The sequence below is a fragment of the Nipponia nippon genome, unplaced genomic scaffold, assembly GCF_047370975.1.
Source record: "Nipponia nippon isolate SJK-2023a ecotype South Korea unplaced genomic scaffold, ASM4737097v1 scaffold_36, whole genome shotgun sequence".
NCBI lineage: Eukaryota > Metazoa > Chordata > Aves > Pelecaniformes > Threskiornithidae > Nipponia > Nipponia nippon.
Window position 1 is genome coordinate 429445 of NW_028262354.1, and position 23784 is coordinate 453228.

Sequence of the window (23784 nt, forward strand, 5' to 3'; positions counted from 1 at the left end):
GGGGGACGGACGGACGCGGGGACACGCGGGGACACGCGGGGACGGACACACGGACTCGCTCCCCCCCCCCCCCCGCCCCCCGTGCGCGCACACACACACACGCACGCACACGCGCGCGCGGCCCCCGTGCCTGCACACGGACACGGACACGCGCGCGCGCCCGCCCGCCCCTCTGCACGCACGCAGGCACGAGCGCGCCCCCGCAGCACCCCCACCCCCGCGGAGCCCCGGGCCGAGGCGCTGCCCGTGTCCGGTAGCCGGTGCCGAGACCCGGTGCCGGTGTCCGGTAGCCGGTGCCAGTGCCCGGTGCCCGGGTCCCGGTGCCGGTGCCGCTCTGACATCAGCACCGGGCGGGGCGGGGCGGGGCGGCCCCGGGCGGGGAAGAAAAGCGGCGAGCGGGGTCGGGCCCCTCCGGAGCCGGAGCCGGGGCCGGGGCCGGGGCGCAGCGGGCGCGGGGCTCCGCCGCCACCGGGGCTCTCGGGGAGCGCGGCCGCCATGGGCCGGGCCGGGCGCTGACCCCCCCCCCCGGTACCGGGGCCGGGGCCCCCCCGGGGGCGGCGAGCGGGCGGTACCGGCGGGCCGGGCGCTGACGGCAGCCTCGGGATCTGGGGGCCCCTTCGGGAAACGGCCGGGACCGGCCGGGAGCGCCGCCCCCCGGGCAGAGCTGCCCCCGCCCCGCCGCGCCCCGTCCCCGGAGCCGAGCCGAGCCCCGGGGCCGCCTCGTCCTTTGTGTGCGCCGCGGCCGGGCCGGCACCGGGCACCGGCTACCGGCTACCGGGAGCCGCTCCAGCGGCCGAGCCCCGGCGGCGGGAGCGGCGCCGGCACCGGCACCGGCGGCAGCGGGAGCGGGAGCCGCAGCGAGCGCCGGGAGCGGCCCCGGGGCCCGGTTCCCCCCCCCCGGCGGCCCCATGAAGGAGCCCGACGCCATCAAACTCTTCGTGGGGCAGATCCCGCGGCACCTGGAGGAGCGGGACCTCAAGCCCATCTTCGAGCAGTTCGGCAAGATCTACGAGCTCACCGTCATCAAGGACAAGTACACCGGCATGCACAAAGGTACGGGCCGGCACCGGGAACGGGCACGGCGCCGGCACCGGGAACGGGCGGCGGGAGCTGGGTGCAGCCGCAGGCCCCGGGAACGGCCCCGGGTACAGCCACCGGCCCCGGGAACAGCCCCCCGCACAGCCCCTGATACCGGGAACAGCCCTGGCACCGGGAACAGCCCCCCGCACAGCCCCAGGCATCAGGCACAGCCCCCCGCACAGCTCCCGGTACCGGGCACAGCCCCACGCACAGCCGGAGGCCCTGAGCACCACCCGCAGCTCAGCCTACAGCCGCAGGCCCGGGGTACAGCCCCAGTACAGCCCCGGGCACCCCAGCCCAGGCCCGGGACTGGTTTAGCCCCAGGCACCGGGTACGGCCCCCGTCGGGTGTTGGGGTGCTGCGGGTGTTGGGTGTACGAGGGTGCTGCGGGTGTGGGGTGGCAGTTGTGCAGCCGCGGGTGCTGGGGCTGTTGTGCCGGTGGAGGCTGTGCGGGTGTTCGGTGCGGGGTGTTGTGTCCGGGTGTTGGGTGGGTGGGGGGGTGTTGTGTCCGGGTGTTGCGTGGGTGCGCTGTGGGTGTTTGCGCAGGTGATGCCCGGCTGTGCGGGTGTGGGGGGTGGCCGTGAGCGGCTGTGCCGGCACAGGGTGTTGTGTGGGTGGGTGTTTGCGGTGCTGGGTGACGGGTGTGGGCTGTGGCTGTGACGGCTGCGGGGGGGGAGAGGGGGGTGCCGGGGGGGTGCGCGGTGGTCGCGTGCGGGTGTGCGGCGGCTGGAGAGGTGTAGCGGCTGTGGGGTGTGCGGGGGGGGGGGGGGTCTGTGCAAGGCAGGGACCCCCCCGATGCCTACCCCGTCCCCGGCAGCGGGGGTCCCTGCAGCCCCCGGTACCGGCTGCGCCCTGGGGTGACGGGAACGGGGGGGCGGGGGCCGGGACCCCCGGGCTGGCGGGGGACACAGGGACACTGCCCCCCCAGATGCCCCGGGCCTGGGGACCTCGGGGACCCGTCCCTGTGCCCTGCCGGGGCCCGGGGGCAGAGCCCAAGGTCCCCGGGGTGGCAGTGCCCCGAAAGGGGGGCCTGGGTGCTATAGGGGGGCCTGGGTGCCATATGGCGAGTGGGTGCTGTATGGGGACATGGGGTCCGGGTGCTATACGGGGACATGGGTGCTGTATGGGGACGTGGGCTCTGAATGCTATAGGGGATGTGGGTGCTGTATGGGGATGTAGGTGCTGTATGGGGACATGGGACAGGGGTGCTATAGGGGCTCTGGGTGCTGTATGGGGCCGTGGGCTCTGGGTGCTGTAGGGGCTCGGGGTGCCATATGGGCTGCGGGTGCCATGCGGGGCCGTGGGCTGTGGGTGCGGGGGTCCCGCGCCCCCCCACGCCCCCGTCTCTCCCCCAGGATGCGCCTTCCTGACCTACTGCGCCCGCGAGTCGGCCCTGAAGGCGCAGAGCGCCCTGCACGAGCAGAAAACCCTCCCGGGGGTGAGTGGGGGCGCGGGGACCCCCATGCCGGCACCCCCCCTGCCGGCACCCCCCCGTTGGGAGGACCCAGGCGCCCGGGACCCCACCTTGGTGGGGGGGGGGGGGGCACCTCACGAACATCTGCCGGGGGGGTTATAAATAGCGGGCGGGTGCCGCGTCGCCTGGAGACGGGCGGGCGCTAACGAAGGCCTGGCGCTAACGAAGGCCTGGCGCTAACGAAGGCCTGGCGCTACCGCAGCGTTGCCAGGCGAGCGGCGGGCGCGGGGCAGCTGAGCTAACAAAGCCGGGGGGGGGGACACCCCAGCGGGGGTGGCGGGGGTCCCAGCACCCAGCCCCCCCCCATAACCCCCCCCCCCGTGGGTGCTGGGGGACCCGGGTGGCCGAGGCCTCGTGGGGCCGGTTCGGGGGGGTCCCGGGGGGGGCGGTCTGGGGGTCCCTGGGCAGGGGGGCAGGGGGGTCGGTGCCCCCCCCCCCCGCCGGGCCGCGCGTGTCCCGCCGGCCCCGGGGGAGATTTGGCTTCGCCGGGATAATCCGGGGATTTGGGGGCCGTAAATCCCGGGGGGGATTTGCGGGGGGGGCATTAGGGGCGCCACCGCCCCGGCAGCTGCCCCCGCCGCCCCGGGCCCCCGCACCCGCGGCCGGGGGCGATGCTGGGGGTCCCGGGGCCCCTCGGGGGCCTGGGCGCCCGGAGCCCCCCCCCCCCCCGCGCCCCACCGCCCCGGCCGGGGCTGATCCCGGCCCCGGGGGGGATTAGGGGGGATTAGAGCCCCCCGGGGGGGGGGTTCCAGCGCCACCTGGGGCGGGGGGGGTGCGGCCACCTTCGGTTTCGGTGGGGAAAGGGGCGGCCGGGGCCAGCCGGGGCTGGGGCCGCCCCCCGCAGCCCCCCCGATGGGGCAGGGCCCCCCCAGCCCCCCGCAGCCCCCCGGGATGGGGCACGGCCCCCCCCCATCCCCAGGCCCGGCCCCGCGGGGGGCGGGGTCACGGCAGGCCCGGGGGTCCCCCCTTCCCCGGCCCCCCCAATCTCCATCCCCCCCCCCCCCATCCCCGACATTGTTTATAGCGAGCGCTGATGATGTCAGCGGCGTTGCCAGGCAACGGGGATGGGTAAATTGGGGATGAGTAGGCGGTTGCCATAGAGCATATTCTGCCGTTGCCATGGTTACCGGGCATCTGCGCCCTCCCCCCCCCGGTCTCTGGGGGTTACGGGGCTGGGGGGGGCGGGGGTGGGTTCATCCCCCCCCTAATTAACGGCGGGGGGGTGGGCGCTCATTAGCGCATCTTTGGGGCCCCTCGGCCCCCCCATGGCGGTCGCCGCGGCACCCGTTGCCGGGTAACGGGATGCAGGGCCGGGGTTGCCATGGCGACGGGAGCATCTTTGGGGCGCTGGGGGGGGTGGATCCGTGCGGGGGGTGCCCGGCCGGTCCCGCCGGGGGGGGCTGTGTCCCCATGCCCCCCTCTGTCCCCCCCAGATGAACCGGCCCATCCAGGTGAAGCCGGCGGACAGTGAGAGCCGAGGAGGTACCCGCACCCCGAGCCCCCGCACCCCCGTCCCCACCCCCCGTGTCCCCAAACCGCCCCCCTGCCCCCCCCCAGCCTCCAGGGCCACCCCAGCCCCAGGATGGGTGACAGCCGGGTTGGTGTCCCCATCCCTGTCCCATCCTGGGGGTCTGTCCCCAGGGCAGGGTGTCCCCGTCCCTGTCCCTGTTCCCCTGGGGGGTCCCTATTCCCGGGGGCCCCAGCCCATCACGGTGTCCCCGGGGGGGTCCCCACGCCGGTGTCCCCGTGCCACCCCGCTGTCCCCGCAGAGGACCGCAAGCTCTTCGTGGGGATGCTGAGCAAGCAGCAGGCGGACGAGGACGTGCGCAAGATGTTCGAGCCCTTCGGCACCATCGACGAGTGCACGGTGCTGCGCGGCCCCGACGGCACCAGCAAAGGTGGGGGGCTGGGGGGGTCCCTGGGGGCTCCGGGGGTGGGGAGGGGGGAGCCGGGGGGGGGCAGGGACGGGGTTAAGAGGGTCCATGGGGGGGCTGCAAAGGGGGTGGGGGGGTCCACAGGGCGTGGAGGGGACTCAGGGCACCCCGCACGGGGGCCCTTGTCCCCATCCCCAGGCACCCTGGTCAGGGGCCCTGGGTGCTACGGGGGGGTGGCCCTGGGGGGGAGGGGGGGGTGCCCCCCGTCCCCGTGCCAGCACTGAGCTGCCGTCCCCAGGCTGCGCCTTCGTCAAGTTCCAGAGCCACGCAGAGGCCCAGGCCGCCATCGCCGCCCTCCACGGGAGCCGCACCCTGCCGGTGAGACGGGCGCCGCCGGGCGCACTGCCATCCTCACCACCTTCATCCCCATCAGCACCCTCATCGTCACTCTCGCCACCAGCCCCACCATCGTCCCCACCGCCATCATCCCCATCACCACCCTCATCACCGTCCCCACCATCGTCCCCACCACCCCGGTCACCGTCCCCACCCTGTTGCACCCTGGGGGTCCCCGCAGCCCAGCATGGGTGGCCACCCACCGGGCGATGGCGCGGTGCCGTGTCCCCTCCCAGGGCGCCTCCTCCAGCCTGGTGGTGAAGTTTGCGGACACGGAGAAGGAGCGGGGCCTGCGGCGGATGCAGCAGGTCGCCAGCCAGCTGGGCATGTTCAGCCCCATCGCCCTCCAGTTCGGGGCCTACAGCGCCTACACGCAGGCGGTAGGGTGGGCACGGGGCGCCGAGGGGGGCCGGGGTGGGCATGGGGGGTGTTGGATCCCCCGGGGTCCAGCATGAGATCGTTGGGGTGCTTGGTGCCTGGTGATGGACACTGGGAGGTGATGGACCCCGTGGTCCAGCCCGGGGGCCCTGGGGTGACAGGGAGCCGGAGGGCGATGGACCCCACAGTCCAGGCTGGGGGCACGGGGAGCTGATGGAGCCCAGGGCCCAGGGCCGTGGCTCTGGGTGTTGGGGTGACAGCTATGGTGGAGCTCCACGGCCCGGGATGGCGGCACTGGGGTGCTGGCCACGGGGGACGAGGGTCTCCCTGGGCGTGGTGGGGCTCGCTGCCCCGGGAGGGGACCCTGGTGCCCGGTGCCAGGCGCTGTCCCCGCAGCTGATGCAGCAGCAGGCGGCCCTGGTGGCCGCCCACTCGGCCTACCTCAGCCCCATGGCCACCATGGCCGTCCAGATGCAGCACATGGGCACGGTCAACCCCAACGGGCTCATCGCCACCCCCCTGCCCCCCTCCTCAGGTAGGTGGCACCTGGCACGGGGGGACAGGGACGCCGGCGACGGAGACACCGGGGATGTCCAGGGATGGGGACGTGGCGGGAGATGGGGCACCCAAGGATGGGGACAGGAGAGTGGCATTGGGGCTGGGGACATCAGGATGGGGGCAACGGGAACAGAGGCGTGGGGACACGGTGGGGACACAGGGGCGGCAAGGGGGGGGGGACACAAGGGAGGCAGTGGGAGATGGGGGCACCAGGGAGCGGGGACGCCCAGGGATGGGGCAGGGCCGTGGGGAGGGCGGCTCTGGGGAGGAAGACGTGGCGGTGGCACCACGGGCTGCAGACACCCGGGTTAGGGACCCTGGGGAGGGGGACACGGGGGGACAGGGGCACACGGGGCCGGAGGGCGAGGAGGCGCCACCGTGGGGGTGACACGGGTGTCCCCGCAGGAACCAGCACGCCGCCGGCCATGGCCGCCACGCCGGTGCCCGCCATCGCGGCCCCGCTGAGCGTCAACGGCTACAGCCCGGTGCCGGCGCAGCCCGCGGGACCCCCCGCCCCCGAGGCCGTCTACGCCGGCGGGGTCCCCCCCTTCCCAGGTGCCCGCCGCCCCCCCCCCCGCGCCCCCGCCGTCCCCCGCCCCCCCTAACGGCCCCCTCTGCCCCCAGCCCAGAGCCCCGCCGCCCCCGGGGACCCCCTGCAGCAAGCCTACGCCGGCATGCAGCACTACACAGGTCTGGCCCCGGGGAACTGGGGGGCACTGCACGGCACTGGTGGGTGCTGGGAGGGCAATGGGAGGCACTGGGGGGACATGCACGGTACTGGGGGCACAGGGAGGGTACTGGGAGGGCATTGCACGGCACTGGTGGGTGCTGGGAGGCACTGGGGGGCATTGCACGACACTGGGAGGGTACTGGGAGGGCATTGCATGGCACTGGTGGGTACTGGGAGGCACTGGAGGGGCATTGCATGGCACTGGAAGGGTACTGAGGGCACCTAGGAGGCACTGGGGGGGAACTGGAGGCATCTGGGAGAGACTCGGGGGCACTGGAGGGGCATTGATTAGTACTGGAGGGCACTGGAGGACCACTGCATGGCACTGGGGCACACTTGGGGCACTGAGGGGACACTGGAAGGCTGGGATGGGCACGGGGGGGCACTGGGGGGCACTGCATGGCTCTGGGGGCACTGGGGAGGGCTGGGCTGGGGGTGCTGGGGGGGGGTGCCTGCCCCCCCCCCGGTGCCGGGCTGACCCCCTCTCGCCCCCGCAGCCGCCTACCCGGCAGCCTACGGGCTGGTGAGCCCGGCCTTCGCCCCCCCGGGGCCCCTGCTCGCCCCCCCGCCCCCCCCGCACCAGCAGCAGCGCGAAGGTGAGCACGGCCCGGGACCCCCAGGGACCCCCCCAGGGACCCCCCCCCTCCCCCGGGACCCCTCATCCCCTGGGACCCCCCAGGGTCCCTCCCCAGGGCGCTGGGCTGGGGCTGCCCTGTGCTGCGGGGGTGGGATGCCCAGGGCACGGGGGGCTGGAGGTGCCCCCGGGGGTGTTGGGGTCCCCCCCCAGCGGGGTTTGGGGGTGCCCCAAGGGGAGGGGGGGTTGGGACTGAGGGTGCCCATGGGGCTGTGGGTGCAGGGCTTCGGGGTGCCCGTGGGAGGGGGGGTCAGGGTCCCCGCGGGTGCACGGGGCTGGGTTTTGGGTGCCCACGGGTGCATGGGGCCAGGTTTGGGGGTGCGGGGCCGGTGCCCCCCGTGCCCGCTGTGACGCCGCTCCCTCCGCAGGCCCCGAGGGCTGTAACATCTTCATCTACCACCTGCCCCAGGAGTTCGCCGACACCGAGATCCTGCAGATGTTCCTGCCCTTCGGCAACGTCATCTCCGCCAAGGTCTTCGTGGACCGCGCCACCAACCAGAGCAAGTGCTTCGGTAGGGCCACTGCCGCCTGGGGACGGCGGGGATGGGGGCACCGCGGCCAGGGCGTGGGGACACCATGGCCGGGGACACCATGGCCGGGGCCTGGGGACACCACACCAGGTGCCACGGGGCCACCTTGCCCCATGGCAGAGCCCCCCGGGTGGTGGGGGAGAGGCAGGGGAGGGTTGTGGCCACCCCCGTCCCCACCGTCCCTGATGTCCCCGCCGTCCCCACAGGCTTCGTGAGCTTTGACAACCCGGCCAGTGCCCAGGCGGCCATCCAGGCCATGAACGGCTTCCAGATCGGGATGAAGCGCCTCAAGGTGCAGCTCAAGAGGCCCAAAGACGCCAACCGGCCGTACTGAGCCCGGTGAGCCCCCCGGCACCCCGGCACCCCCAGCCCAGGCCCCCTTGGCCGGGAGCCCCCCCGCTCTGCTTAACGCCCCCATCTCTCTCCCCCCGCCCCAGGTCTGGAGGCTCTGGCGCAGCACCCCCGGGTGCCCCCCCGTCGCAGAGCAGCCCCTCCCCCCCCCGCAGTGGTGCCCGCAGGGGGCTCGGTCCTGCTGGGGGGGACACACAGACCCCCACGTGCTCAGGAAGGATGGACCCCCCCCTCCAGGACCGATCCGGGCCCCCTTGTCCGTCCCAGCCCAGGCAGGGCTGGGTGGGCCCTGGGTGCCAGCACCCCCCAGCAGCCGGGTCCCATCTGCCCTGGGGGGGGCACCCACCCCCCCGGACCCCCCCGCTTCCCGCAGGGCCCTGCCCCCCCCGGGGGGACCCTGCTTGGAGCTTTTTTCTCACCAAACAGGACCAAAACCAGCTCCAAGCTGGGGAGGGGGGGTCCCGCCGAGAGGGGGCCACCCCGCGGCTGGGGGTACCAGCCCCGGCACCGCCACCCCTCCCGGGTCCCCGGGTGGCCGTGCCAGGGCGCAGCGGGACCCCCTCCCCGACACACACTGCCACCCCGCTTTGCCCCCCCACCCTGCCTCAGTTTCCCCCTCCCCCTTGCCCACGGGCACCGCCGGACGCTGTATGGACACGGAGCAGCCGGAATTGGGATGCTCCGACACCGGGATGCTCCGACGGGGTGACGCGCCCGGTGCTGCACGTGGCTGGCGTGGCTGTGCCGCTGACGCGCCGGGTGCTGGATGGACACGGAGCGGCCGAAGCCGGGACGCGCCGGGCACAAACCAGCCAAATCTGGGAGACGGGCACGGCCGGCATCGGCACGCCGGCAGCCGCAGGGACCCGGAGCAGCCGAAGCGGGGACGCGCCACCGGCAGCTGGACGGACGCGGGGACACGCCGGGCGGACACGACGCCTCCGGCTCTGCCTGGACCCACAGCGGCCAAACCCGGGGTGCGCCGGGCACCCCCCAGCCAAAAGGGTGCCGTGCCTGGCGCCGGCCGGCCCCGCAGCCGCCCCACGGCGACGGAGCCCCGGCCCCCCCGGCCCCACGTTTACACCCGCCGCTCCCCGCTGTAAATAAGGGGGTGGGGGCGCGGGGCCGGGTCTCTCTCTCTTCCCCCCCTTTTGGGGGGTTTGGTACCTGCTGAGTTGGTTTGGGGGTGGGATGGGGTGGGGGGCACGGGGCCATTAGCAGGGGGGACGCAGACCCCCGGGAGTTGACGTCTGCGGTTGAGACGCCGCCGCTTAACTTATTTGCTATTTATTGCGGTTACTTTGGATAATTTAATTTTTTTCTCTTATTTTTTTTTCTTTTTTTTTTCTGTCTAAATAAAATAAGTTAAAAAACCCAATAAAGCTCAAAGGCGACTCTGAAGCATCCCCAACCCCGGGCGGCGGGGGCGGGGGGAGCGGGGCAGGCTCGGCCCCAGCGCCCGCGGGGAAGGAGCACGGCCACGGTTCCCAGTAGTTTCATCAATAAATCAATTTATTTAAAAGAATATGTTACAATTAATTACACTAAGTGACTTTACCAAATAACCGGCGTGGTTAGACCAAGGAATGAGACACCGGGAGCAGCTGGGGGAGGGAGGGGGGGGGTGGTGTGGGTTTTTTTCTTCTTTTTGTGTTTTTTTTTGTCGTTTTCTTCACATTTCTGAGTCACAAATAAAAAACACAAGATACTGCAGTGAAAAGACAATTAGAGTTCTCTCAAATAAATTAAAGAGGATGTGGATGGCAGCGAAATGGGGGCGCGGGGACGTTGCAGCGGCTCCAGCTCGAGCAGGGTCATGGGCGGGATTATTGCTGAGACCTGCCGCGCTCGTGCCACCGCTGAGCCGGGTGCCGGGGCTCTGCCGGGCCGGTGAGGACGGGGTCCCCGCGCCTCTCCCCAACGCCGGGGCCGCCAGCGGCGCGGGGCTCCCGAGGACAACGGCCCCGGGGAGGGCGAGGGACGCGGCCGAGCGCAAAGCCAATTACTCCGGCGCTGGGCTAATTAATTCCCTGCTGGCGGCCTTCGCTCTCTCCCGGCAGCCCCGGCCGCGAAAGCCGAGGAAGCAGGAGGATCCCCTGCACCGGCCGGGAATTCAACCCCAAACCCAGGGGAGGCTGGGGACACGCGTGGCTGGGGACACGGCGGCCGGGGCAGGCGTGGGACAGCGTCTCTCTCCCCTGCTGGGTTTTAAATTGATTTTTTCCCGGCCCACATCCCGGCATCCCGGCCCTGTCCTCGCCGCGTGGCTTCTCCCCACCTCTCCCCAGCAGGCGAGGGGGGGATAAACCCCTTCCCAAAACCCGGGCAGCAAGGGGAAACCACCGCGCTAAGCAAACCACGGCCTTCTCCGCTCGGCATCGCCTCCCTCCCACCCCACGGTGCCGGGGGCCGGTGGCGTTGCTGCGATGCTCGCCCCCGCTCCGCACGTGTGTGTTCCTCGGGGGGGGCAGCAGCAGGACCAGCATCTCCCCAATGTCCCCAACCCCAAGGCTCCGGGGGGAGCTACACAGAACCTGCTCAAAAGCAGGGAAAGCAGCTTTTCTACCTTATTTCTCCTCCTCGGCACTGCTCGGCCCCCGAGCCGCGGGCAGGTCGCTCGCCGCCGTGGCTGAAGCCGGACGGTTTTCGCTCTCCGCTCTCCTCCGAAAAGCCCGAGGGTCTGGGAGCACCGCGGGGACGCGCCGGCGGCGAGGGGAGCGGGCGGCCGCGCCGCCTCGGCTGCCGGAGCGAGGGGACGGATCCTGCGACCCGCGAGATCCCGTCCCGGGATCCCGGCGTCCCCCGCGCTCGCTCAAAGCCCGGCGAAAACACCCAGAACCAAAGCGGAACACAGGAGCAAAAAGCAAGTCAAGAGCGTGTAAACGTGTAGAGGTCCTTGTGCCAGGAGAGGTATTTCCCTGTAACGGTGCTTCTTTCTGTCTTTGTTGGTTGGTGTTTTTTTTTTTTTTCTTCCTTTTTTTCTGTTTTTTTTTTTCTCTAAAGTTAGTTTTTAAAAAACCACGATGGGTTGGGAGGAGAGATGCGTGTAAAAACGCAAGCTTAAAAAAGGTACTGCCACCGATATGAAATTTTAAAAGAAATATATATATGTATATACGTGCACGGTATTTGTATATATAGCTTTTTAGGGGTGGGTGGTGGGGTTTTTGTTTTTTTTACATACATATATACGTCTGAACAGTGCAAATGGATGACGTTTCTAGTTCCAGTTGTAAAAAATAAAAGCACAGTCCATCCTCCGGAACAGGGCCCGAGCGGGAGGAAGAGCCGGCGCACCCGGGCGTTCCTCTGCCATCCGGCACCGTTTCCCCCTCTTTTCTCGGCCGAGCTCGCCATTTATCCTAGTTGCTTAATTCCATAAACATGAAGTTCACAAAATGGTATTATTATTAATAATATTTAGTTTAAGGGCTTTAATACAATAACAATTTTAAGTGTTAATGGGGGGTTACGTTCTTCCGTGACGAGGGGCTAAGTGGCCGCGTCCCTCTGCTGTGACCTGACCATCTGAAAGATGTTCTGAAAGAGAAGAAGAAGGAGGTTAAGAGCGCGGCGTCGCTCGGGAAGGGCCGGGCTCGGCTCCCGCCGCGCTCCCCCGCAGCCCCGCGAGCGCGGAAGGGCCCGGACTCGGGGGGTCCGTCCCTGGACGGGGATTTGCCGTGGCCCTGACCGAGCAGCAGCTTTTGGGAAGGCTGCTCGGGGCAGCCCCCCGCCGGGTTGAGCCCGGCCAGGAGGATCCTGCGGCCCTCCTCCTCTGGGCCAGCGCCGGCCCCAGGTGGGAGAAGAGCCCAGAAGGGGAGGGATGGCCCTGCTGCCTCCCGCACGTCCCAGCTGCGTGCTCCCGCGTCCCCTGGGCAGGACCCCGCTCCGCCGCCAGCCTCAGGGCTGCTGAAGCACCCCCGGCCGTGCAGAAACCCCACCGCCAGCCCCGCTGCTGTCCCACGGGGTTTCGCTGCTCTACCCTGCGGTATCTCAGCACGGAGCAGCCCCGCGATGATTTAACCAGCCCGCTCTGCCTGCCGCCGCATCGCGCCGGGCCCCTCCCGGCTGCCCCGCTGCATCCTCCGGCTTCCCAGCGACACCTCCAGCCAGCCAGGACTGGAGCGGTCCCAGCAGACGCCGGGATGCCATGGGGATGCCGCGGGGATGCGCCATGCACGAGGACGCCCGTGGCGGTCGGGGCAGTTCCCCGAGCGAAGGGTAGCTCAGGGCCAGGGACGAGGCGAGGGTTTGTGTGCACCAGGGACCCCCAGCGCTTGCTGGGAGCCCTCGACCCACAGCCCCGCCGCTCTCTGGCACCAGCGAATCCTCCCGGTGCACACGGAGCCGCGCCAGCAGAGGAGAAGGCCAGCAACGCCCCGCAGGAAAGCGGCTCAGCCCGACGGCTGGAGCTCGAGCAGGAGATTAAAGGAGGGCAGGAAGGAGGCCAGGAGCAGCCCTGGGAATTGCACGGATCCCCCCTGGAAGCCCCGTTCCCTCCCGGCTCCACAAGCATCCCGCTCTCTAGAAAAGGCCCAGAGGCTGCAAATAACCCAAATTACGCTTGCAAGAGCTAACCCACGGCGAGCAGCAGCTCGGCCGTCGCGGAAGGAGGATGGAGCTGTTTCCCCGTGTGGCCCCTGCCCCGGTGTGGTCACGGCGGGCACTGGTGACTGCTCTCTGCCCCGCGGCACCGTCTCCGTCCCACGACTTCACCCACGAGGTGTGAGCCACCCCGACGTCCCCAAACGGAGCTCGTCACCTGCAGCAAGCCAGCCTCAGCCTCCACGGAGCTGCGCGCACCCCAGCCTCCTGAGAAGGGGCACAAGAGGGCCACCGCGTCCCCTCGGCGCCTGGCCCGAGCAGCGGGGACCACAAGGGTCCCACCAAGAGCTGGGCTTTTATTTCTCGGTGAGACGACAGATCGGCTAAGCCTCAAACCTGCTCTTCCTAAGCGCAGCCAGCGTTATCCGCCAGCATCTGCGGTTTGGGAGGCAAGTCAGCAGTTTACGGAGCACTAAATATATCTGTAAAGTATCTGCCAAATTCCATCAATCTTTTTATTTTACACTGGGGAGAGAAAATGACCAAGTGACCGGTCCGAAACACTCCTGATTGGGAATCAGCCTTCCCTCGCCTAACGCTGGTGATGGGATCGGCAGGAACAGGCAGCATTCAGGGGGACGCCCCGTGCCCCAGAGGGAGTTTTGGGAGCTGCGGCCACGATTGCCGAAGCAGGCCCCAGGGAGACATGCCCCGGGAGCCGCAGCCAAGGGCTCCTCCCGTTCCGCCAAGAGAAATCATGCAGATGCGTACAAATTGAATGGGAGAAAAAATCTGTTTCCCCAGCAGGGAAGTAATGGGATGTTTAGTACTGAGGAGCAACCGATTTAAGAGGGACGGAAAAGCAATTCCCCTGGTTTCCATCTCCAGGTCCATTATTGCGGCCCCGGGAAGAGACGTCGCGGGCTGCGGGGAAGAGGCGATGCTCAGCAAGCGCCGCCAGCCGCTCCTTGACGAGCCCTCGAGCGGTGGCCCCGGCAGGAAGCAGAACCGAGCCCGGCGCAACCCGCAGCCGGTTCCTGCGCCCGCGCGAGCCGGGCTGGCACACGAGCCGCGGCCGCTCGGCTCCCGTGGCTCCCCGTGGCTGGATGGGTGCTGGGGCTGCAGCAAGGCCTGGGGAGGGGGGACGCGGTGGCAGAGGCTGCTCCTTGCAGCTTTTGCTGCATTCAAAGGCCGCAGTGCAAAGCCCAGAGCCTGGTGCGCAGCTCACCCCTCGGCACGGCTGTGCCGATCGCAACAACTCCTCCCAGGGCGGCCTGCTGCCCTCACCGCCGCCGCCTCCTCCCTGGAGGGAAACCGGTTCCCTCGCTGCGGGGGATGAGGAAGGGACAAGTTTTAAGCAGTCCCTGGGAGCCGGCAGCTCCGGGCGCAGCTCTTCCACTGCCCCCGGCTCTCCGGCCTTGCCCACCAGCTCCCCTGCTCAACGAGGCCGTTGCCTTTCCTCGGTCTCTTCCTGGGGTCTCGCCCTGAGCGACGAAAGGGGAGCGAAGCCCCCGCACGGCTAAGGCGAGCCGCGGCTGTTTCTGCAGAGCCGCCCCGCTCACCCGCGAGCGAATCCCTCTCGGCGGCTCCAGGCTTTGTAGAGAAGACATCAAACACCCGCTTTTGTTTTTGAAGGGGCAACACAGGAACACACGCGTGACTCTGCACACAAACCCTTTGCCTGTTCTTCCTCACATACGCCCCGCGCAGCACACGCTCGGTGTTTTGGGACCGGAGGGTTTACCCCAGCGCGATCGCGGGGAGCGTTATCATGCAGAATCTGTTTGGCAGAGGAAGCATTACACAGGGCGGGAGGCTCCCACACCCCCGCCTTTCACGGCTCTTTCCTGAACGGGTGACACATCCCATACCGTCTGCTACAGCTTTCTGTTCAGTCAGACAGGGGCTCTTGCCCTCTTTGATGTCCAACGCTTTCTAGCCAACACAACACAACTCCTACCCGAAAGAGGCGCCTACCAGTACCGCTGGGGTTAACAACTTTCAGCCTCACTACACACAACTGCACTTTCTCTCTCACAAGTTAAATAACCTGCAGCTATTTCCGATGCCTGAGCAAAGAAGTAAAATTTGAAGTGGGAGTACGGCAAAGCGCCGGGTCCCCGGTGGCAGAACGGCACGTCCGCACGCCCGCGGGGGATGCTACGAGCCTCCGGCTTGCAGAGGCACCTGCAGCTCCCGGCACACAGCGCCGTGCCGGGGCACCGCAGCGTTCGGCGGCTCTCTGCAAGCCTTGTCTGTGCCCACGCTAGGGCAAAGGTGCCGGGATAAAAGCCTACAAGGGGATATCCTAGAGACAGGCAGGCAACATCCAGGGATGCTTCCCAGTATATCTTGAAGCAATTTAAAGTGTTTAGCTTTAAATCCTGTCCGGGCTGAATGCGAAAGCGGCCGGGCAGAGAGCAGCAGGAGGAGAGAGGTGCCACAACACGAGTGCTCTTGCTCCCTGCTATTACGGCAGCGCTGCAAACGGCATTTGTCAATCCCTAAGGGTCTTTGCTCCGCCACTGCAGAACAACAAGAGAGAGAAACCACAGGCCACTAGCCCGCGGCTTGCAAGATCAAGTCTTTGGTCCTTTAAAAGGAGCTCAGAGCCAAAGCGTTTGTCCCCTTTGCAACTGCGCCCCTTCCCTCTCCTCCGGGGAGGCGAAGGGAGCCGCGGCGTGGATCTCAGCCCTCAGCTGCGGCGTCATGTTATGGGTCATCCAAAGATTGGCAGGGTCCAGGAGACGGGCAAATCGGGATCACGTGTTTCTATCATCAGGAGAGAGGCCTTTAAGTGCAAAGCCATCTCTATCGCATGAAAAGCAGCAGCAGGGTATTTTGCTTTGCGGGCTCCCTCCAAGGAGAAGCCGCTATGAAAGGACACCGTCCTACGCTAACAGGAACCGGAGCGGAGAAGCAGGAGAGACGCTCCATCCGCAGCAGAGCGGCCAGACTGGCTCGCAGAGCACAGATGCTGTTTGTTTTCAGCCCAATTACCTTGCTGCACATATTGTCTTTACTGCAGTTCTTGTTATCCTTGTCTGTTGCTTCCTCCTCCACCTTTACAAGGGAAAAAAATAAAGAGGGTATAAATAAAACCACAGAGCCGGGGGGGCGGAAGGAGACCGAACAGCTGGCGCTGGAGCAGCTGGGAGAGCATCGGGATGGGATCCGGGGTGCTCCATGGACATCGGACACAGGGAGCTACAGAGGAGCTGTGATTCAGAGAATAAGCCAGGCAACCCACTCGGGCTGCTTCTGCTTGATGAAACAAAACGAGAGCCACAAAGATTTGTTCCTATGAGGGACAGGGATGTCACCTCCAGCTGGGACACGAACCCCAGAGCCAGGTTCCTTGAGAGCCGAGGAACACGGTGCACGAGGAGCGCTGGGTGCTTCACGAAGCCAGACTGTGTAAGCACACGCTATTGAGCCTCTCGGCCTCCCTCCTACGAGGCCCGGGGCCGGGCTCCAGAGGGGCTCCTGACCGCGGCTCCTGCCGTCATCCAGCGGGCAGAAGGGCTGATCTGGGACGCCGCAGACGCCGGAGCGCAGCCCTGCACCGGGAGGTCTCCTCGCCCCTGCCTGCCTGCAGGTCACTCGTGGGAGGTTCAGCTTCCACCCCTGAAGCTAAGGCAAGCCAAGAATCCCATTTTCTTATTTCCTGGAAAGATCTTCCACGTTTATACTCCTCCATCCCGCTGTTACGTCCTCCAGCGAGCACGGCTGCCCCGGTCCAGACCCTGCGCGCTCTGCACGTCTCCAGCACGCCTCCCACAGCCAGCACGGTGCCAGCCCTGGATCCCAGCCATGCCGAGGATCAGCACCCACACCCGGGCCGATGCCTGGCAGGCAGGAAACTTCCAGGTAAGGAAAGAGGGAGGCATCGTTCCCATTTGGGAGCAGGCAGCTGCAGGGCAGATTTTCTTGGATCACCGTTTCAGACTTGCTGCATTTAAGCCCTGTTTTCGTTACCCAAATCCATCACCTGGCAGAAAGAAGCCATCAGCAGAAACTGGAGGGCTGATGCCAACAGCGCTGATCAGATCGAGGGCAACAAGAGAGGATCCAACCTTCAACAGTTGCTTATCTCTGACCCCGCAAGCGAGAGCAACATCTCTGGGGCCGCAGAGACACGGGGCGGCAGCTCGGCAGCCGCAGGCAGGGCGAACCCCGGCCGGAGCACCCCGGGCTGGCCGAACAAGCTGACTGCACGCGGCTTTTCTGGCCGCTCTCTGCCTCCTCCCCGCAAGCAAAGCTGATGGGAGCAGTCCCTGCGGAACGGCAGATGTGGGGCAACCCCGAGGAGGAGCAGCAGATGGACGCAAGGTGATAAAACGTCTCCCTCAAGCGGGAGGAGAGGACGGGGAAGCACAGTAGCGGGGACGAGGGCGGCAGGGCGGGCTGGCTCGCGTGCATCTCCCCAGCCGGGGCCCAGAGCCAGGTCTAAGCGCAGCTGCAACAGGAGAAGGCTGAGCAGGCACCTCAGGCTGGGATTCAGAAGAAAACCCCGAAACCTCTCTGTACTTCTCAGCAGCTTTTCGCCGGAGGCTGTCACAACCCCTTCTGAATAATTCAGCAACCTGCATAATCTCTCCAGAGGACGGACGTTTTGCCATCTGCATTAGACAGCAGAGGCCGGGGAGCAACCGGCCGCAGTCGCACAGCCTGGGAACTGGTTACCCTGCTCAGTCACACCTGCGCGAGGCTCTCCCAGCACCGGGAGCTCCTTGCTCCACCTACAGAGCCCAGGCCCTTGAAAGCCGGCCGGGCTGCCCCCGCGCTCCCCGGAGACCCGGTGTCACTGCGTCCGGCTACTCCCTGTACAAGTGGCTGTTGCGGACCAGGCAGACACGCTTGCCACTAAAAGCCTCCTGTAAGAGGTGAAGCCGTTTCCCTGCAGTTGTGGGTTCTTACCTCCTTCCTCCATTTGAGCTCACAGAAAACCCGTTCGAAGCACTCGTGCATGTAGTTGAACTGCAAAGAGAAAGCAGGCATCTCTCAGAGCAGCAAGCAGCCCCGCCAGCCGCCCTGGCTTCTAGCCGCAGGAGCCTGGCACTGCTTGCCTGCCCGGAGCTCCCCGTGCTGCGGGCTCCTCCTGCTGGCCACCAGCCCCTGCGTCTCCTCCCACCCCAAAAGCCGGAGCACAGGGTGCTCCTCCAGCTTCTAGAGGGAAAACAAGCAGGCTCTGGGCTTTTCCTTACCAAATCTGCAAAAGCCGGGGGTACTTACATAGGGGGTGAAGATTTTAACCCATCGGGGTTTCTTCTCTCCTCGTGCGTATTCAAAACAAAATGCCATTCCCTCTTCGTCCGTGTCCCACCGCTGCATTTCGTCCCATTCGAATGCTATTACCTGGTTCTGAAGGAAGACGAAACCCAGGTGAGGCCAGAGCCCAGCCGACGGCGAGAAGGGGAGGTTTAAGGCGAAAAAGCAAAGCCGCGCGAAGGGGGAACGAGGCTGCCTCAGCCAGCCTCGCTGCGGGCAGGTACGAGCCGAGGAAGCAGCAACGCACGCTGACACCCAGAGAGCAGCCAGATAAAGCCCTGCGCCCCCAACCGCTGCCCAAATCCCTCCAGAGGCCCGGCAGCACCAGTCCCGAGCCCCGGAGCTTGGGGGACACGGTGCTGGCGCAAAGCCGAGGGGGAGGCCAGGGGCTGAGCCCAGCTCCCCGGGACCTGGCGGCAGAACCCCCTTACCTCCAGCTGGCCCTCCTCTGTGCAGGCATGGAGTTTAAAGTGCTTAATGCTGATGGCTGTGATCACATGTCCCTTCCGCCGAGAGTCGCAGGAGCAATGGGGGAAGATGATCTCGTTGTAACCCTCGCACGTCCGTAACATGTTTAAATACTGCGGAGAGAAAGCCGCAGGTGTTAGCGGACCCCCGCATCCTCCTGCTTCTCACGTCGCCTCTGCCTCTCGCACGCCCTAGTGCTCATTGCCCCCTCGGGAATCCCTGGCTTTACCCCAGCCCAGGGAGGCCGGATCCCCTCCAGAGGGGACCGCAAAGCCACAAGCGGCAGGGCTGTGCCAGGGAAGGAGGGAGACCCCTCCGGCTGCTCAATTCCCCTCCCCAAAACGCGGATCCATCCAGGTACAGACGCGCACAGAGCTCCTCGTGGCCTCAAACGCCAAAAGCCCTTTCCAGGAGAGCTGGTGCAGCCGGAGTCGCCAATCAGCGCGACCGTGTTCCCGCGGGAAGGGTACGGATCTGAGCAAACAGCTAAAGCAGCCCCGGACTGAAAGCACCGCTCTCGCTGAGCCATCCTCCTGATCGACACAGGCTGAAGATGAACCAGAGAGAGAGGCTGCCGGGCAGATGCGGGATCTGGGTTTCTCAGAGCCCTTTGATGCAAACATTACAACTCGTGAAAAGGGCCAAAGAGGATATTTTGGCTGTTTCTGGCTTTCTGAGCGTAGCCCAGACAAAGCAGCACTGTGAGGGCACCGGAGAAGCGCTGGGAGCCCAGAGACGCAGCTCAGGACGTGGGAGAAGCCGGGAGCTACTCCAGGGGCCGGTGCTCCGGAGCCCGGCGACCTCTCGTTGCGTGAGCAAGGTTACGCAGGGCAGATCTACAAAGTCTGAAGTGACTTTTTAACCAAGGAACGAGCCACATCCAGACCGGAGGAAGGGGCCAACTTCTCAAGCGCTGTGCTCCAGGAAGGACCCTTAATAACCCGGGGGAGGCAGAGGCTGCTGGGACACAGACGTCGTCTTCTTGACCTTCTGCTAGACCAGGGCCCTGCTGCACCCCAGACACACGTCTGTGTGTAGGTTCAGATCTTTCTCTGGTCATCGGAAAGCCAGAGAGACAAGAAGAAACAAAAGAGCCATGAGACAACCCACAGGAGGAAGCGTCTATTTACTGAGCCTTATCATTAGTTAATAATTAACCTTCTTGGCTTGGCATTTCAGGAGACCTTTCCACCCCAAGGTAGTCCCCCAGCAGGGACCTCCGAGAACTGCCGCCGCCAAAGGGACTTTGAGGAAAGGCCCGACCGAGGCCAGCCAAACCGGGGAAGGGGACTCCCAAGGCCACGGCTCTCCAAGAGCAGCCAAGCTGGCCAGGGGAACGCAGGCGGGGTGCAGCGAGTCAGGGAAAGGGCAGCCTTCGCTCGTTCGGTACCGGCAGCCCCGAGCAACCCAGGAAGTTATTTACAAGTCAGATTCTTCTGCTGTTTGATCTTCAAGCCAAGCTTGCATCTGGCAGACGAGCTCAGGGCATCCCCTTCGCTCCCCCACGTCCAAGCCAGGCAGGCTCATCGAGTCATACCAAGCCCCCAAGCATTTTCTGGGCAAAGAGATAAGAGGCAGAAAATCCCCGACCAGACAGCGACCTCTGACACAGGATTTACAATCCGGGAAGACTTCTGCCGAACAGAAAAAAAGAAACTAAGGCACAGAGGGGGCAGCAAGTTGCATTATGAGCAGGCCAGGATCCACCCCTCCCTTGGCCAGCCCAGCACCACCATCTCAAAGGCGGTCTGAGGCGCAAAGAGACCTTTGCCTCTCAATTACTAGGAAGAAACAGCCGTCCCTGAAGGGCTGCAGGTGAAGGATTGCTACACCACACGTTAAGCACCTCACCTTTCAACACCGGCAATAACCCGCAAGGTTTTATCGCTGCCTTGTTTGGAGCCGAGTCAATGGCTGATCTTGCCAAGGACAAGCCGCTGTTCAAACGCGCCAGGCACGAGGGGCGGTTTTGGTTCGTGCAGCAGCCGACCCTCGGGCACAGCCCAGCCCTGCGCCTGCCATTCCTGCCTGCCTGCACGCCCTGCCAACCCCTCCTGCACTAAGCCCACACCCCCACAGCTCTCCCCGGTTATTGCTTTCCAAGAAAGATGTGTTTTTCAAGGCTGTGTGCATAGAATGGTTTGGGTTGGAAGGGACCTTCAAAGATCGTCCAGTCCAACCTCCTGCCACGGGCAGGGCCATCTTCCACTAGCCCAGGTCGCTCAAAGCCCCGTCCAACCTGACCTTGAACACTTCCAGTGATGGGGCATCCACAGCTTCTCTGGGCAACCTGTTCCAGCGTCTCCTTTCCAGACACAGCATGGCAAACGGGAAGGAAAGCCAACAGGACAGGCGGGATAACTCACCATGACCATCTTTCTCTGCTCACACAGCTTCTGTAACTGGTAGGACTTCTCCTCTGCTTTGATGTAGCCTTTCTTGACATCATCAACAGCCTAAACAGAAAAAGGGAAAGGAAACCCAGGAGGTCAGACTAGAGGATCTCTTCACTGAGTCACAATGCTTTGCCTTCCCTGGCCGGCCCGAGGCCGCCCTGAACAGCCACCCAAATTCTCAGCCCCAGACCGCAGCCAGCGCGCCCAGGGAGGCAGAGGGACGGCCAGGCTCAGGGGGGTTCTTCGCACTCGCCGACTCCTGCCACGAGCCTCTGCCTGCCTCGGGGAGCGCAGAGATGCCTAGGCGTCCAGCAGGACTTTGGAAGAATGTCCCCTGGCAAAAGAGGATGGATCTGGAAATGCTGGTACCTGGTATCCTGCTTTTGCCTTCAGCCACAGGCAAAGACAGGCCGGCACAACCCTCGCACTCCAGACACAGCCGTCTCCAGCAGAGCAGTGCTGGCTTTTACCCACTGTGCTGCTGGAGTGCTGACAGGAAAATGCGCTTTTCCTTCAGGATGGAGCAGGTACACCGCCCCTTACTTTCGCTCCTCAGCTGCACGCTCCAGCAAGGACTCCTGCCCCTGTCACAAAGTGGCTTGTAAAACCGCCAGCCAGTAAAGAGCCAGCCTAGGAGATGAGAGAATTTGACAACTGCTATTTTAAATCAATTTGTACCAGAGGCTGGTACAGGCCCAGTTCAGAGAGTGTTGGGACAGCGTTTTTGGTGGTTGAGACAGAGCAGGAATCATCTTCCTGAACTTTGCAGTTATCTACCTCTGCGTGGGTCATTCTGGACGGGCTTTATGCAGGCAATGGGAGAACATGGCTCTTCTCGGACTCCCCTACATCCCAGAGAATCTGCATGAAGTGAAACCACAGGCAGAAACGCCCCCTTTCCTTAGGGTGCACAGGGAGAAGTCTGTTCCCCAGCTGGTCACAGACATCTTCACCGACAACACACAGAATGAGGAAACCCAGGAGTGCAGCCTCCCAGGATCCTTTCAGCTCGCTCTGGGAAGGCAGCTTCCCCGCAACGAGAGTGGCAGAAGTCCTGCCTCCCCGTCTGACTGCGGCTTGGCCACAAGCTCACCACAGCGCTGCCAATTCACCCATCCACGGCCTTCTACTCCTTGAAGTTACCCAAGCAGGACTGGCCCTCCATTTCACACTCTGGCCAGTACGCCAAAGGATAGTGGTGTTTGGAGCAGCTCTGGGAGCCGGGTGCTTGTGTTGCCTTATCTCCAGTAAAAAATTACAGCTCTTGGGCACCTACCTGATGGAAGAAGTAGGTGACTGCCAGGTCGTTGTCATTGAGAAGAACCTCCTCCTCTGTAGTGAACAGCCATTTTCGGATGGTCAGGCACGTTCCCGGCACCGCCGAGGTGTAGTTCTGCACGTAGAGTTTGTGGGGGAATTCATTGGGCGCCAGTTTGCGCACTGGAAAAAGCACAAAACATCAAGGTAAGCACATGGCCCCACACAGCATCAGCAGCGTCGTCTGTGACCGCAGCCTGGCTGCTGTACAAATCACCATCGGCGATGCCCTTTAGCTGATCCGGCCGGGATCAGGACCCCAGCTCCGCTCCAAGGCCCTTTCTTCTCCTCCCTGACAAAATCCAGCTTTTCTCAATACCTGCTTCCGTAGTGTCAGACCATGCTGGTCCTCTAGCGCACAGGCAGGAGTCTGCGTGAGACAGAGCTCCTCTTGGCCGTCAGAGAGCTCCGGGCAGCTCTTGAGCATCAGCACAACGGCCTGACTTCATCCCCTGCTGCGCACAGGGAGGTCCGCCCTGCCCAAGCCTTGGGATGGCAGTGCCCCGGGCCGATGCACCGTCCCCACAGCGTGGGGGGGCTGGAGAAGGTCCCCCCGTCCTGGCAGGCTGCCGCCAGAGCCCGGACAAAACCTGCTGCACTGCTCAGCCAAGCTGGGGCAGCTGGGCCACCAGGCGGGACATTTACTGTGTTCAAATCTGCCTTAGCCAGCTTTGATGGACAAAAAAAGACAACTGCCAGTAGGTCTCCTTCATCAGGTAGGGATATGGTCACTGTCTCACTGCAGATGGAGCTTATGGTTTCCAGAGAAATTAAATGGAGTGTATCCAGACAAGAAGAAACGTGGATGTTTGCAGCAAGTGTCCAGAAAGCACAAGCCATAAAGGTTAACTGGAGTTTTTACTTTCCAGTGCAGTTTGAGAAGCGCAGTGCTCACAGGAACAAGGAATTAACAGCTCCAGTTAGAGTCCGGCACCGTAAACGCTTCCTCCGCGAGACTGTGCCCGTGCGCTGCAGCGTCCCATCTCCCAGCATCGGGTGCTCCTGCCTGGGGCTCCCTGCACGGCCCTGCCCGGCCTCGGCAACCTCAAAGCACGTCGACCCTCCAGCCCTGCTCTTCCCTCGCTATGTCCGTGTCCTGCTCTGACGCACCAGCACCCAGTAACCCTCAAAAAGCGACCACAAACCCGTTGGCAGAGGCAGTTCTGCAACACTGTCCTGGTTTCAGCTGGGATAGAGTTAATTTCCTGCTTAGTAGCTGGCACAGTGCTGTGTTTTGGATTTAGGATGAAAATAATGTTGATCACGCACTGATGTTTCAGTTGTTGCTGAGCAGGGCTTGCACTGGTCAAGGACTTTGCAGCTTCCCGTGCTCTGCCCGGGGCACAAGAGGCTAGGAGGGGGCACAGCCAGCGGGGCTGGCCCCGACTGGCCCAAGGGCTATTCCACACCATATGGCGTCACGCCCAGTATAGAAACTGGGGGAAGGAGGAGGAAGGGGGGGACGCTGGGAGCGATGCCGTTTCTCTTCCCAAGTCACCGTTACGGAGCCCTGCTTTCCTGGGGATGGCTGAGCACCCGCCTGCCGATGGGAGGCAGTGAAGGAATTCCTGGTTTTGCTTTGCTTGCGTGCGTGACTTTTGCTTCACCTATTAAACTGTCTTTACCTCAACCCACGAGCTTTCTCACTTTTACCCCTCTGATCCTCTCCCCCGTCCCACCGGGGGAACAAGCGAGCGGCTGCGCGGGGCTCAGCTGCCGGCTGGGGTTAAACAGCGACAAACGCCAACAGTTTTACAGGAGACTGGTGATCTTGGCTGCCCC

General features: G+C 65.2%; 2 protein-coding genes across 8 annotated transcripts in view; one reads left to right on the forward strand and one right to left on the reverse strand.

The window, feature by feature from the left end:
* Positions 1 to 137: 137 nt before the first annotated feature.
* LOC148053809 (CUGBP Elav-like family member 3) lies at positions 138 to 10958 on the forward strand. 6 transcript variants are annotated; one of them, XM_087772531.1, is made up of 13 exons: positions 147 to 1053; positions 2436 to 2518; positions 3988 to 4036; positions 4324 to 4452; positions 4727 to 4806; positions 5061 to 5204; positions 5599 to 5737; positions 6166 to 6315; positions 6385 to 6450; positions 6988 to 7086; positions 7493 to 7636; positions 7861 to 7993; positions 8092 to 10958. In XM_087772531.1, exons 1-12 carry the CDS (start codon positions 909 to 911, stop codon positions 7986 to 7988), a joined length of 1356 nt encoding a protein of 451 aa, XP_087628657.1. In that variant the 5' UTR covers positions 147 to 908; the 3' UTR covers positions 7989 to 7993; positions 8092 to 10958. The 6 variants fall into 6 exon arrangements, 5 of the variants coding, with proteins under 5 accessions (XP_087628657.1, XP_087628658.1, XP_087628660.1 ...); XM_087772536.1 differs by lacking the exon at positions 147 to 1053 and adding an exon at positions 1677 to 1694; XM_087772533.1 differs by lacking the exon at positions 147 to 1053 and adding an exon at positions 1753 to 1918.
* A 131-nt stretch (positions 10959 to 11089) lies between these two features.
* Positions 11090 to 23784, reverse strand: part of SNX27 (sorting nexin 27) — a 33030-nt gene continuing 20335 nt past the window's right edge. Inside the window, exons 7-13 of one of the 2 annotated variants that reach the window (XM_087772529.1) lie at positions 21962 to 22125; positions 20656 to 20745; positions 18253 to 18402; positions 17786 to 17914; positions 17471 to 17530; positions 15551 to 15613; positions 11090 to 11545 (exon numbers count right to left, since the gene is read on the reverse strand). In XM_087772529.1, coding sequence (XP_087628655.1) covers positions 11498 to 11545; positions 15551 to 15613; positions 17471 to 17530; positions 17786 to 17914; positions 18253 to 18402; positions 20656 to 20745; positions 21962 to 22125 — 704 coding nt within the window. In that variant the 3' untranslated portion in view covers positions 11090 to 11497. The remainder of the gene's footprint in view (positions 11546 to 15550; positions 15614 to 17470; positions 17531 to 17785; positions 17915 to 18252; positions 18403 to 20655; positions 20746 to 21961; positions 22126 to 23784) is intronic. The other variant, XM_087772530.1, reaches the window with a different exon arrangement.

Bases quoted from the DNA above. Each gene is read 5' to 3' on its own strand.
- LOC148053809 (XM_087772531.1), top strand. From the start codon at position 909: ATGAAGGAGCCCGACGCCATCAAACTCTTCGTGGGGCAGATCCCGCGG. The intron at 2,519-3,987 runs GTGAGTGGGGGC...TGTCCCCCCCAG, and splicing joins AGCAGAAAACCCTCCCGGGG to ATGAACCGGCCCATCCAGGT. The intron at 4,807-5,060 runs GTGAGACGGGCG...GTCCCCTCCCAG, and splicing joins ACGGGAGCCGCACCCTGCCG to GGCGCCTCCTCCAGCCTGGT.